The sequence below is a fragment of the Choristoneura fumiferana genome, chromosome 10, assembly GCF_025370935.1.
Source record: "Choristoneura fumiferana chromosome 10, NRCan_CFum_1, whole genome shotgun sequence".
NCBI classification, from domain to species: domain Eukaryota; kingdom Metazoa; phylum Arthropoda; class Insecta; order Lepidoptera; family Tortricidae; genus Choristoneura; species Choristoneura fumiferana.
This window is the reverse complement of record NC_133481.1, coordinates 399,357-412,683: the sequence shown is the minus strand read 5'-3', so window position 1 is coordinate 412,683 and position 13,327 is coordinate 399,357. Positions and strand designations below refer to the sequence as shown.

General features: G+C 41.6%; 2 protein-coding genes across 2 annotated transcripts in view; one reads left to right on the top strand and one right to left on the bottom strand.

The window, feature by feature from the left end:
* Positions 1 to 757: 757 nt before the first annotated feature.
* LOC141431705 (myosin-2 essential light chain-like) lies at positions 758 to 4,106 on the bottom strand. Its single transcript, XM_074092884.1, has 3 exons — positions 4,000 to 4,106; positions 3,757 to 3,938; positions 758 to 961 (listed from the first exon to the last, which is right to left on the bottom strand). The coding sequence occupies exons 1-3, from the start codon at positions 4,046 to 4,048 to the stop codon at positions 758 to 760; spliced, it is 435 nt and encodes a 144-aa protein (XP_073948985.1). The 5' UTR covers positions 4,049 to 4,106.
* Positions 4,107 to 5,076: 970 nt separating this feature from the next.
* The window catches only part of LOC141431704 (uncharacterized), a 28,647-nt gene continuing 20,396 nt past the window's right edge, over positions 5,077 to 13,327 (top strand). Inside the window, 4 exon segments of the mRNA XM_074092883.1 lie at positions 5,077 to 5,158; positions 5,943 to 5,965; positions 6,091 to 6,210; positions 6,480 to 6,625. Of these exon segments, the coding sequence (XP_073948984.1) occupies positions 5,077 to 5,158; positions 5,943 to 5,965; positions 6,091 to 6,210; positions 6,480 to 6,625 (371 nt within the window).

Sequence of the window (13,327 nt, the reverse complement as noted above, 5' to 3'; positions counted from 1 at the left end):
ATGTGATCGCTTTCTCGCCGTCTCGTTCTCGCGCTCGCCTGTTCTCCGATCGGTGTCGGTATTTTCAAAGGTTTCTCGGGCGAGACACGAGAACGGTATTACATTCTTGTTCGGTCTCAGTGCGACCGTGGACTTAATGTCTGCAATGTCGTCCATTCCGGATAACGATCGATTCTCGGTTTTGATGCAATTTCCTCGGCAAGACTTCTCGGCAAGACTTCTCGCTGAGTCTGTAGGCGCTATATGCATTCGAGCGCGCCCGCCGCGAGCGGCGCGGCGCCGCCATACAAATTTAAGAAATAAGTTCGCCTTGTACATCTTATCCTTGTTCTGTTTGTTTTTTCATGTGTTTTATGTACAATAAACAGTTTACAATACAATAATTTCAATTCTCGTCTCGCCTCGTCAGGTCTCGCCTCGCCTCGCCGGTGGAAAATCACCTTAATTCTAACACTGCCAGGTGACAGAACACTACTTATTTTTAATAATTGTGATGGGCAACGAATAACATAGTTTTAACACCGTGGCAACTATGCTTAGATAATTCCGGTAACTTCTAAATAGGGTAAAAATTTAAAACGCAACGCAACCTAAATCCTTCAAATAGGTGTCTCAAATTCGCCTATTTTATGAAAAAAAAATATAAACAAAACATTGCTTTTTTCGAGACCAATGCAATTAGTTCTGTGGTTTGTATATTCGACCCTTCCAGTATGAAATGTCGTAAAAGTCAGCTCGAGAGGGCCATGAGGACTATTCAGGGGGTCTGACCCTGCAAACTACTGGCAATCCTACAAGACAGTTTTGGGGCGTACCTCGTCGTCGGCCAGCTCTCCCCGACGCGTGGCCAGCAGATGCGCAGCTCGGCCGAGGAGATGAACCCGTTGCCGTCCTTGTCGAAGTGCCGCAGCCCCTCGATGAAGTCATGCGCCGTGTCACCGCTGCGCGCCTTGCTGATGGCCTGCGGACGGACACGAGCAGCCACATGAGCCGACCGGCCTCACGAGCCGAGCGGCCTCACGAGCCGAGCGGCCTCACAAGCCGAGCGGCTCACGAGCCGAGCGCCTCACGAGCCGAGCGCCTCACGAGCCGAGCGGCCTCACGAGCCGAGCCCCCTGAGCGAGCGGCCTCACGAGCCGAGCGCCCACGACGAGCGGCCTCACGAGCCGAGCGGCCGCACGAGCCGACGGCCTCACGACCGAGCGGCCCCACGAGCCGAGCGGCCTCACGAGCCGAGCGGCCGCATGAGCCGAGCGGCCTCACGAGCCGAGCGGGCTCACGAGCCGAGCGGCCTCACGAGCCGAGCGGCTCACGAGCCGAGCGGCCGCACGAGCCGAGCGGCCTCACGAGCCGAGCGGCCGCACGAGCCGAGCGGCCCACGAGCCGAGCGGCCTCACGAGCCGAGCGGCTCACGAGCCGAGCGCCGCACGAGCCGAGCGGCTACGAGCCGAGCGGCCTCACGAGCCGAGCGGCCTCACGAGCCGAGCGGCCTCACGAGCGAGCGGCCTCACGAGCCGAGCGGCACGAGCCGAGCCCAAGCCGAGCGGCCGCACGAGCCGAGCGGCCTCACGAGCCGAGGCCTCACAGCCGAGCGGCCTCTCGAGCCGACGCCTCACGAGCCGAGCCGTTTAGGGGCAACATTCCAATGTCAGAACTTCCAGGTGTCACATTGTCCATTGTCAAAAAGTTCGAAGGTTATAATGCCTTAATGTCAGATAGTCCATATGTCCGAGAGTCCAGGTGTCACATTGTCCATTGTCAAAAAGTTCGAAGGTTATAATGCCCTAATGTCGGATAGTCCATATGTCCGATAGTCCAGGGGTCTCATTCTATTTTGGTTTTATTACACCTATTTCAATGGATTTACTGTCAAGTCAATAAGAGCTGCCACTACGTAGACAATACGATAACAATATGGAAAAAGACAATGTAGAATGAGGCCCCAGTCCATCTGCATCTGCATGACTGGACCAGCTGGTCAATTCGCCTTGACTCGACATGACATGTACGAAGCATCATAGATGCATCTGGATCTTACCGAGAATGGGCCTCAGGGTGTTAGGTAATAGACTGGAAATAATGCAGATGAGCAATCTAGCTCTCTAATCTATTTCAGTTATATTTATCATTTACTCGTAGTTGTGTTAGTCACATCTTTATACAATGAGACATTATGGGATTCAGGCCTTCAGAACTAGGACGTTTAATCCTTCGGACTTTTTGACCATGGACTTTTTGACGCTAGGACTTTCAGACACTATGATGTTTCATCCTTCGGACTTTTTGACGCTAGGACTTTCAGACACTAGGACGTTTAATCCTTCGGACTTTTTGACGCTGGACTTTTTGACGCTAGGATGTTTCATCCTTCGGACTTTTTGACCATGGACAATGTGACACCTGGACGTTCTGACATTTGGACATGTATGCCCCTAAACGAGCCGAGCGGCCGCACGAGCCGAGCGGCCACTACGTCCTACCCCTACCTATGTGAGCTGTAACTGAACATACGTTATGAGGTTCTAGTGTGTATCATCAGCCAAATAAGTAGTCCATCTATTTTAAACAAGTTCCTATGAAATGAATATGTCGCTAAAGTCGCACTTTCAAGTTGACAGATACATCTATTGGCATTGTTGTTTTATGACATGCAAACAAATGTAGACCACATATTTAGCTGATGGTATGTACGCGTGAAACGATATTCGCGTAAGCAACTACGTATCATCGAGTCTTTCAATGAGGCTGGCATAGTCACACTGGTGCACATAAGCCTCAAAAAAAAAAAAACTAACGTATGCACTATGATTTTTGGTAACTGTAACATGCCACGGTTACAGTTACAGCTTACTAGTGAGTTAGTACCCGGCTTATCCAAGATTATACCATCCATCCCATCCACCTGCTGTCTGACACACGATTTTGTTTACAACCAATTTGCAGGAGTTAGTCAAATATTTACAGTAAACACATCTAGTGGAGCCAGAGCCATAAAAATTTTCAAAAATATTTCTAAATGTATTTAAGGGGAGCGTTGGTAGGTACAATTAAAGAGGGCGCAAGTAAATATGTTTGACTGATGGAATGGGGTATTGTGGTGTATAGTTTGTTGTGTAAGTAAATAAAAACTGTATTGTTTGTTTCAAAAAATATTCGAAACAAAGCAATGAGAAACCATCAAAGTAATGGTCTAAGATCCGAACTTGAAAAGATCTGCACTGGTCTGACAATAGAATGAAATGTATTTCATAATAAATTTAGTTTATTAGAAAATATATTAGAAATGGATTGGCTAAAACAAATGGAGCGCTCATACTGTCGGAGCCAGCTAGATACCTATAACCCTAGTCTCATTAGTGACATCTTTTTGTGTGGATCCAGAAACATTGGTATGTTGAAATAATTAAATAAATAGCAACTAATTGACATAGAATAAAAAGTTGTCATTTGCTAACTGATCACCACAATGGCACATGAAAAAGTGATCAGTAGGTATAGTTCCTGAACTGACAATAAAGTTTGCCTTTGTACATCTCTTTCTCTTGTTAATTGTAATTTCATGTTTTATGTACAATAAAGAGTTAGAATACAATAGAATATGCAATCAATCACAACTATGACTATGACTACAAGTAGTCCTAGTTGCTTCTGAGCAACTCACGGCTGTAGGTCACTTCCCCAGCAGGCAGACTTGGTATGGTTGATATCCTCCACATTCCTTACAGCGGATGGCAATACTAAAGGCTAGTAGGTCACCTGGTAGATGGGCAGGAAAACTTCGAAGGAGATGCGCTCGTCGGGCTTGAGGTGGTGCGTGCACTTCTTGACGTCGGACTCGGTCGGGTTCTGTCCGAGCGCGCGCAGCGCGTCGCCCACCTGCGCCACGTGGATCTTGCCGTCGCCGCGCGAGTCGAACAGCTGGAACGCCTCCTGGAACTCTGCAACACGAGCGCGCGTTAGCGGGGGCGGCGAGGCGGCGGGCGGCCGACGGGCACGCACCTTCCACGGACGTCAGCTGCAGCTTGGACGGCGGCTCGTACATGAACATGGCGAACTGGCGGACGGCGGGCGACTGGCGACCCGTCGGCCCGGACCCGCCGCCAGAATCGCTTTAAAATACGACACCATATAAGGAAACTAGGGCGCCCGCTTGCGACAGCTCTCCGTACAGACGTTGATTGACGTGAGTCAGCACACGGCGGCCGGCCTCGGCGTCGAACGCCAGCACGGATTTCACGGTAGCGAATTTTAAAGTTATCCATTGATTTTATCCTACAAATTAGAATGAGTACCTACCTACACAAGTGATTCGAAATGACAAAGTGATTACTCACCTGCCAACTGGTCTTCGGAGTATCCGGCCTAAAACAAATAAATGGTTGTCTTGTTAAGTACGTCCATTTGTACAATAAAGGATAAGTTAAAGATTAATGAAACAAACAGTATATGTATATTTACCATTGCTGATCGTGAGATTTCTTTCGGTAATTCTTATTTACTCTTGCTCTTTTGTTGTTTCGTTTACCGATTGGTTCTTGGTTGGTTAGGTTGGTATTACTTACATACTACTTTGATTTGATTGACAATTTGATGATGCTTTTTTTTTTCTTTCATTCGTCCATTCAGACAGGTGAAGGTCCGGGACCATTATCCCCTAGTCATCAGTCTGCTTTCCTATAATTTGCTAGAACTTCCCTCTTTTTTACTCATTTTTGGCCAAGAGAGGAGATCTCAAAATAATTTACTTTACAAAGTAATGTTATTTAACTTCAATCTAAATCAGAACTAATATGAACAAAAAAAACTTTATATGTTTATGTAGATTAGAAATACATAATATACCATATATACATAAATAAAAAGCTTTAAAAACATTTTTTGATACAGAATAAGTGGGGAATTACTACAGTTTTCGTGGTATCCGATCGAATTGAGCAGGGCTACTCCGAAACTCGAAACTCGAAGTTCGTGTCGTGCGGTCCCTCTCGCTCTTGTATCAAACAGTGTAAGTGTCAGAGGGACCGCACGACACGAACTTCAAGTTTCGAGTTTCGGAGTAGCCCAGCCGGATCCAATATGACACTTCTAGTATTAGGCACAGCGGGCTACTCCGAAATTCGAAAATCGAAGTTCGTGTCGTTGCAGACTGAGAGAGACGGTATGATACGATCTTTGATTTTCGAATCTCGGAGTAGGCCCTCAGATGATTCGTTTTGGTCTTTGGTTTTGGTAGATAATATGATATCAACCTAGTTGTGCTTGCACTTGCGAATACTCAAAAGCTTGCACGGAATACCAATCATCAGTCGAATCGAGTTGTGTACAGTCGGGTCCGTACAATCAGCAGGGCTACTACGAAACTCGAAGTTCGTATCGCACCGTCCCTCTCGCTCTCGTATTAAACAGTATAAGTGTCAGAGAGACCGCACGACACGAACTTCGAATTCGAGTTTCGTAGTAGCCCTGCAGTCCAACGTAAATAATATCAGTCGGACTGACGCTAAAAGGACGCTAATGATCGAAGCTTTCGTGGGTCTGTTGGATGCTTTGAGTATTTATCTAGATAAGGGATCCACCCTTTGATCCACAGATTACTAATATGTAACTAGCTACTTTGATCCACCACGTTTCGTTTCGACTACGGTTTGACGGTTGGCATCGTACTTAGTCAGCGTCTGCCAAATTGGAATATGAATATACAATACACATCAAATAAATTAAATAAAAGAAAAAGTCTATGGTTAGACGCACGTTCCAAAAGTGGTTATTTCTTTTTATACAGTAGTAACCTGTAAGCTGCTTTATAAATGGCTTATAACTTTTCGGTTCATAGAAAATAGTTGAAATTAGTGTAACTGAAAATTATTAATTAGTAATACTAAATGTGGTGCGCATTGAGTTTTGTAAAGCAAATTATGTATAATATTTTTTAATCTCGATAGGAAATAATGAAAGCATTCTGAACGTCAGTCAGCCATTGATCTTTTTGTCCGAAAAAATGCCGATCGAGCTCGAACGATGGCGCGGTCAGCGATTGGCGAACGATCCATGGAGGAAAATGGCAAAATGGTGTAGTCGTTAAACGGTTAGTGTTCATCATTCATAATTATTAAAATCTTTGCAGTAGTTTATTCGCTTCATATTCATCGAAAAGGGGAAGTTATCGGCGTTAGCGGGATCGCGATTACCGTTATCGGACGAGGAGGGAAGGTAACGTCGCCGACGGCGGCGCTCGCTTTGTTCGCCGATCTCCACGTGCCCTCCGCCATTTACCATCTTCGAAACACTCGATTTACATTACGGGAGCTGCTCCTCGGCTACAACCGAGGATCTATGTCTCGATCTGGCCTTATTTTTGTAAATCGTGCGAAAAAAATTGCGATTCCATCGCGTTAAATATCCTTCGATGGCAGTGTCGGCGTGGTCGGTGGCGGAGGCGAGCATGCGGCGGCTCGCTGATGCAGCGTTGCGTGTTGCAGAAGGAGCGCCTGGGGGCGCGGCGGCATGGCGGGCGCAGAGGCGGGCGCGGGCGCGACGCGGACGCGGGCGCTGACACGGCGGCGGGCGGCGAGTTCGTGGAGGGCTGGCTGGTGGCGCAGGTGCTGGGCGAGGGCGCCTACGGAGAGTGAGTGCACGCCACCTGCGACCCTGACATTGTCTATGACAGTTTTGCTTTCACAACAATTAGGTAAAGCAATTTTTTGTAGTCCCTTGATTCCCATACTAGCCCATACTACATCTTTAACGATTAACTTTTAATAATATCTGAAGTACCTGGTTTTGTTGCTTTGTCTTTGTCTGGCTTGTCATTATGTTCATAAAAAAATATTAAACTTTATTAAGTAGCTACATCTATAGATGATGGCATTTATTGATTGAAATAATTAAGAATTTAACAAGCACAGTGAAACAATGATGTAGGCTTTTTCAAAACCTCCAATATGTTATTAATCTAGCTGGCACGGTTGTCAGGTCAAACTGCTAATTTTTAATTCTCCCCGCCTTTAAGTAGCAATAAATTGAAGTAAATTTGGGAGCCTTATTGCTGTTTGAAACTTGATTCTAATCTAATAATTTATTGAACCTGTTGGTACCTTTTGAAGGTCCCCAGCCATGAACCACCAGTTACCAACCATGCAATGCAACTCAGCCACAAAGTGGTAGTGAAGTAGCAAGATTACTGATTGGTTTTTCAGGTCCTCTTCTGTTAATGAAAATGTTTAAAACCCACACTGATTTTATTAGAATACTATTTACTTACTGTACTGTTTATATACTATTACAATACTGTTTTCTGTTCTTTTTCTGTTTTGTGGTTGCTATAATAGGCAGAGATAGGTACAGTCGAGTTAATAAACTTGTGAGCAAAAATTTGATGAAAAATATCTGAACATGCTTCTACGCTGTTAACAATAGAGTTGTGTTCAGATATTTTTGATCAAATTTTTGCTCACAAGATTATGAACTCGACTGTTCAAGAATATTCTCAACAATCTCTGTTTTTGTAATATTTTTTAAAATACATAAATATGCTTTTATTTAGCAAAAATAATGGTGAGAATAAGAATCAAAAATAGTCCTACAAAGCTGACAGATTTTTTTAAGTCCGTGAGATCTGTTTGTATCAGTACTCACCACGGACCCATCAGCAACGAATTGGGAATTTGGGAACAATTTTGCAGGCTTTTCAAAAAGATTATTGAGAAGTAAAAATGTATACAGACTGTCAGTTAATGAGTGGATAATCCTTGAACTAGGGATAGAGGCACTTAGGACGTTATAATAAAGCTAAAATAGGTTTAGTAAAAGTTGCATGGTTTCCAAGATGTTTGGACTTTTAGGTTTTTTTTCCAAAATGAACCTTGTTCACTGTTTTTGATCATAGCTCCATTCTATTCTAACCTAATTTTGTTTTTAATTTTTGCATAATATTCTTGTGTGCCTACTATTAGGAGTACTTGTGTTATATTATCAGATAGGCATCACTATTATTTGAGACTACATGGATTAAAAAAAAAATCACAAACTTATTTTTTGCGATTTCAATCGTACATAGATCAAACTTTCAGCTCTCATGGTGAAAAAAAAAACATGCCAATTGAAAGGAAGTTTTAAAATACCTACTAAAAATTTGTTAAGGTACTAATTAAACTTTTAAATTATTATTATAAACTTGTGAGCAAAACTTTTATCAAAATTATCTGAACACAACTATATTTTTGATCAAATTCTTGCTTACAAGCTTATGAACTTGACTGTACTAACGTTGCCTTGATACTCACCATAAATGCAATACATTTGAGCATAGTCTATCGTTGTTTGTATATTGTGTTCGAAACACTATTAAACTAAAAAATTCAACACAACAATCTAAACACACAATTCACCATAAGTACATTACGCAATGAATAATAGCTAAATTCGAAATATAAATTCGAAAAAAAAAACAGTAGGTATATTGGATTTCGATCCAATTTATTAAAGGTGTAAACAAATGCCATTTATCCGACCACAGACATTCAATGATGTGGAAACCTAGAACCTATTGCAAAATCATTAATCTGTCGTCTCCCAGGATAACAGGATCGAAGGATTTTGGGCACAAATTTGTGCCTCTGGGAGAAGACAGGTTAATCTGTTCAGTAAATTGATTAATTTATTAATTGAGTAGATCAAAGTATTTTTGTCTATTTTATTATTTACAATACTTAATTTCATTCCAAAGACTGTTTATTCAATTATAAAAGCAGTAACTATTTTTGAATTTCAAGGAAAGTAAATAAAAATCGCTTATTCATCTGTGCATTAATCGATTTTTAAAATGTCAAATTTTCCACCATCTACGCTAGTCTATGCTACTACGATTATACACATGTTTCAATCAAGAAATAATGTCAGATTTTCACAAAGACTTTTCAAACTAAAAATAAATACCTATTGAAATCAAGTGAATTTTGGTGAAAAAAGTGATTAGACATCTAGTTAAAAGACACGAATTATAGATAAGTGTTTTATTGATTTGATCTAGTGGGTGTTTATACAAATTTTTCTATGAAATCGGTTTGTTTACACTTTTAATAAATTTGATAGCCATAAACCATACATGTTTTTTTAAAGAGCGTAGCCGTGTTTGCATGCAAAAGCGGCCCTTTCACCAAACGTTCACTGTAATTTATTTTAATAAGAGCCCTCATGACAAGTATTATTTCCTGTAAGTTTCAGCTTCCTATCTTTGTTATTTTCTGATATGATTTTTCTAACTTTTCACAAAAATGTTTTTTTTTTCCTCATTGGCTAATGCGAGCTACGTAATCTTTTAGTACAGTAATTTATAATAGGTAATAATTTATAATTTATGTATAGACTCACATATTCTTTAAATAACATTTTATTTTGCAACTATGCAAAAGAGATTATGCACATTGCAACCTCTTTATCATTACCTATAACATTAATGATAAAGAGGTTGCAATGTGCATAATGTACAACACTGTGAGAACTGATTAAAACAAAATACTAAAGTTTTACAAATTAAATACTTGTGGGAGTAATCTCTTTAACTACTGAACTCATTAAAATAGTTTCCGTCATATGAATTTTTGAAATCTATCACTGGTCAATAGGCTGCTTTTTACAGTAGGAAAAATACCCAGACGGGTGCTGTATGTAAGCAACGTGTTAGTACCTACCTACTGCATAAACAGGCACACACCACAACGTAGTTACAGGTCGGCTCTGGTGTTCAAATCGTACGAAAGATGTTGATTACGCGCTTAGAATAGGTGGAAACGCAGCTTCACGGATCCGGCGTGGGCGGCGGTGCAGCGCGCAAAAACGCGCCATCCTTGAGAGTTTATCCACCCCGCGCGGTCACTGCCGCCTGCGCCTGCCGCCTGCCGCCGAGACGCCCGCCGCCGTTTGCGTCGCGCCGAATTTCGGCGACCGGCGACAGCCGCGCGTGGTTCTGCTAGGATTATTTATTATGAACAGTCGAACAAATTGAATCATGACCCAGGGTGGGTCATGTTGTCATATCACACTTTTATCAAGGAATAATAATAATAGGCCTTGACATGTATTACAGATGATCTAAGTAGCATCGCGACGACACTTGCGCACGTGACTAAATAGGCCGATTCGGGACAGGATCCCCCGCCGCACACGCGACGAGTGTACGTGATTCTCACTCACTTCAGTCACCATCAGTGACCATTCTTCTTTGGGTACCTCAAAAATTTCATAATTATAGGCAGCCAGGGCATCTTCTTTGGTTTCAAATCGCCTTCCTTTTAATTTTTCTTTAATTTTTGGAAACAGGTAAAAATCACAGGGTACCAAGGTCAGGAGAATATGGCGGGTGAGGGAGTATAGTGACATTTTCGAAGTAAAATAGTCGAGTGTTCTGGCAGAAGTGTGCGGGACGGCGTTGTCGTGATGCCAGAGCAGGTGCTGGGTTCCTGACCTTGGCCGCTTGTCACACCAAGCTGAGAGCACTGTGGAGCACAAACTGTCACATACCATTCTGAGTTGACAGTTTTTTGATCCTCTAGCACCACAGTCGCAATATGGCCTGTCTTGCAGATAATTCACCTCTATTTAAATACAATTCCTTAGTAGGTAATCTTCTTCTTTTGTGTTTGTAATAATAAACAACAGCAAATCATCGTCTTCTTCTTCCTCCAATAGAAGTTCCACCATTCTTTTTCGGTTTTCCATCGTGACACAAACACAACTGACTACACCGACAGACTCGCCGATAATACGCTTCTCGGTCGTGAAGAGACACTGTCGCGGTCGCCAGTCTCGGTCTCAACCTACAGTACATGCTGCGAGACCGAGACACGTGTCGCGGTCTCCGGTCGCGGTCTCGTGTCTCGGTCGCTTGTCTCTGTCGCGGCGCGAACCGCTACCTTAAGGTAAGCAATAGGCCGCCTTATTGCTTCAGATTATATTGTCAAACAGGAATTATTTTTCCTAGTTGTTATTTATTTGAAGACTAGCTTTTGCCCGCGACTTCGTCCGCGTGTACTTTAGTTATCAGGGCAAATGTTTTATTAACTCCCGTTATAATTATAATAATAATAATAATATAATAATGGTTATAATTGTGACATTTGTATCTGTGTGCATAGCGAACTACTGCCGTAAACGATAGGTAACTGTTTACCTACTAAAGTACTTCGCTATAATCATATCAATTTAATTTCCACGTTTTATGTGTACTGAAAAACCACTCCCCTATTGAAGTCGCCAACACCATACGGATCATTTTAAATTGTGACCAGCCATATTTTTAACCCCCGACGCAAAAAGAGGGGTGTTATAAGTTTGACCGCTATGTGTGTCTGTCTGTGGCACCGTAGCTCTTAAATGGGTGGACCGATTTGAATGCGGTTTTTTTTATTTGAAAGCTGGTTTTCTAGCGATGGATCTTAGACATGTTTTATCAAAAAGCGGTAGGAATTTTAGACGCATAATGGGTATTTACTTTACTTTCAAACATATTTGGGACCTAAACACACATGTATTCTTTATAACTATGCAAGATAATGGAATTCTCGGCCTAATGCTGCAGCCAGGATATCCAGACTAGTAGGTACACTCTTGATAAAACTATAGCAGATATATCGTGTTTGGCTTCGTTTTGATCAGTAATTGATTCTAGAGTCAACCTACAATAACTCTGCAATGAAGTGACAACAGTAGAAATCTGAAGTTTGTTTGTGGCAATACTGATTTATAGTCAAACAACAAGTTTTGAACTTCTGATTAGATTTTAAACAGGTCATCGTTCATCCCCAATACTATTACTTCTTATATTTCGTTTTCTATTTTTTTTTACCGTTCACGGCAAAACTTACTAAAACTTACTGGACACTGGATATTTAAAAAAAACAACGACACCAACTTTTAATTATTATTATTATTTATAGTTAGGCGTAATAACATGGGTCATACATTACTCGTCCCGTCCTAACTAATTCCACCAATCGTCGGTGATAGTTCGATACCGAGACCACGTACATACTAAATCAAATAATATTTGTCATCAAATAAATAGTAATTGTTAGTTACGCTGTATTGAAATATCAATCACGCTATGGAAGTATGCATTGCATACTAGATTTCGCATAAGTATGATTTTTTATACCTACTTACTTATCAGTTCTGTTCCTGTAAGAGTTGCTGCTTGTACTTAAAAGGGCACATTGACGGCCAACTTAATATTGAATTCCTCAATATATAGATGTGATCTAGTAATTAAAATTATTTTTATTTAACGCTTTTCCAGGCATAGTGCATATAGCGACAGCAACCATATAAATTTACACAAATATTCGACCTTTCTACATTTACAATATGGTACAAAATCAATTGAAGTTGTTAAAAGTACCTACTATTCGTCTTAAAATTAATCCCCCATAGGTAAACAATATAAAACTATGATACGTTTTGCAATAGCGCATCTAAATTAGCGGGACCTGGAAAAGGGTTAAATCAACGAAATTGTATCAAATTACAGGTGCCCAATACTTTTGGTCAAGGCTGTGTTATATAAATTCAGGTAAATACAAAACAAAGCAATAAAACGTTAAATAGTTTCTGACATATTTATTATTCACTAAACGACACATCAGAGTCTAAAAATTCCACTCCCTCATACACTTCTTCCTGTACCTGAATTCCTTCGGACTCTTCTTCTCTTTCAACCTCTGCTTCTCTACTCTCCTCACTGTCAGTGTCATCATCACTTTGCACATTTATAACAAATGGTATCAGATCATCCAATAACCCATCTTGTTGCCTGTGTTCAGATTCTAATTTTTTTACATGTTCGGAACACACACACTTATGCCAGTCATCCGGACTAACGGATGCAAATGCTTGCTCTACTTTTGCCTCCATATCTCGAGCTGAACCTTTTACATTTACGCTGCCTACTTTTCGCTTTGCCATACTCCATATTAGTTCAATAGTATTCAAGTGGCAATGGTATGGGGGTAACCGCAATACTTCATGCCCATTTGCTTTTAACAGCTCTTCAGTATAATATATTGGGTCGGGTTTGTTGCGTTTTACCAAAGTTAAAAGTTCAGCCCTGGTGAATGTTTCTTCCAAGGAAAGTTATTTGAGGTAAGCCAATCACGGATTGCTTGTTTCCTTGAACTGGTATTCGGTGCCTTATTAATCTGAATTGTGTGGTAACTTGCGTTGTCCATAACTATAATGCTTGGTGTATCCAAATTAGGCAGCAGCTTATCTTGAACCCACTTTGAGAAATTGGCAGCATTCATGTCATCATGATAATCGGCTGACTTTGATTTGC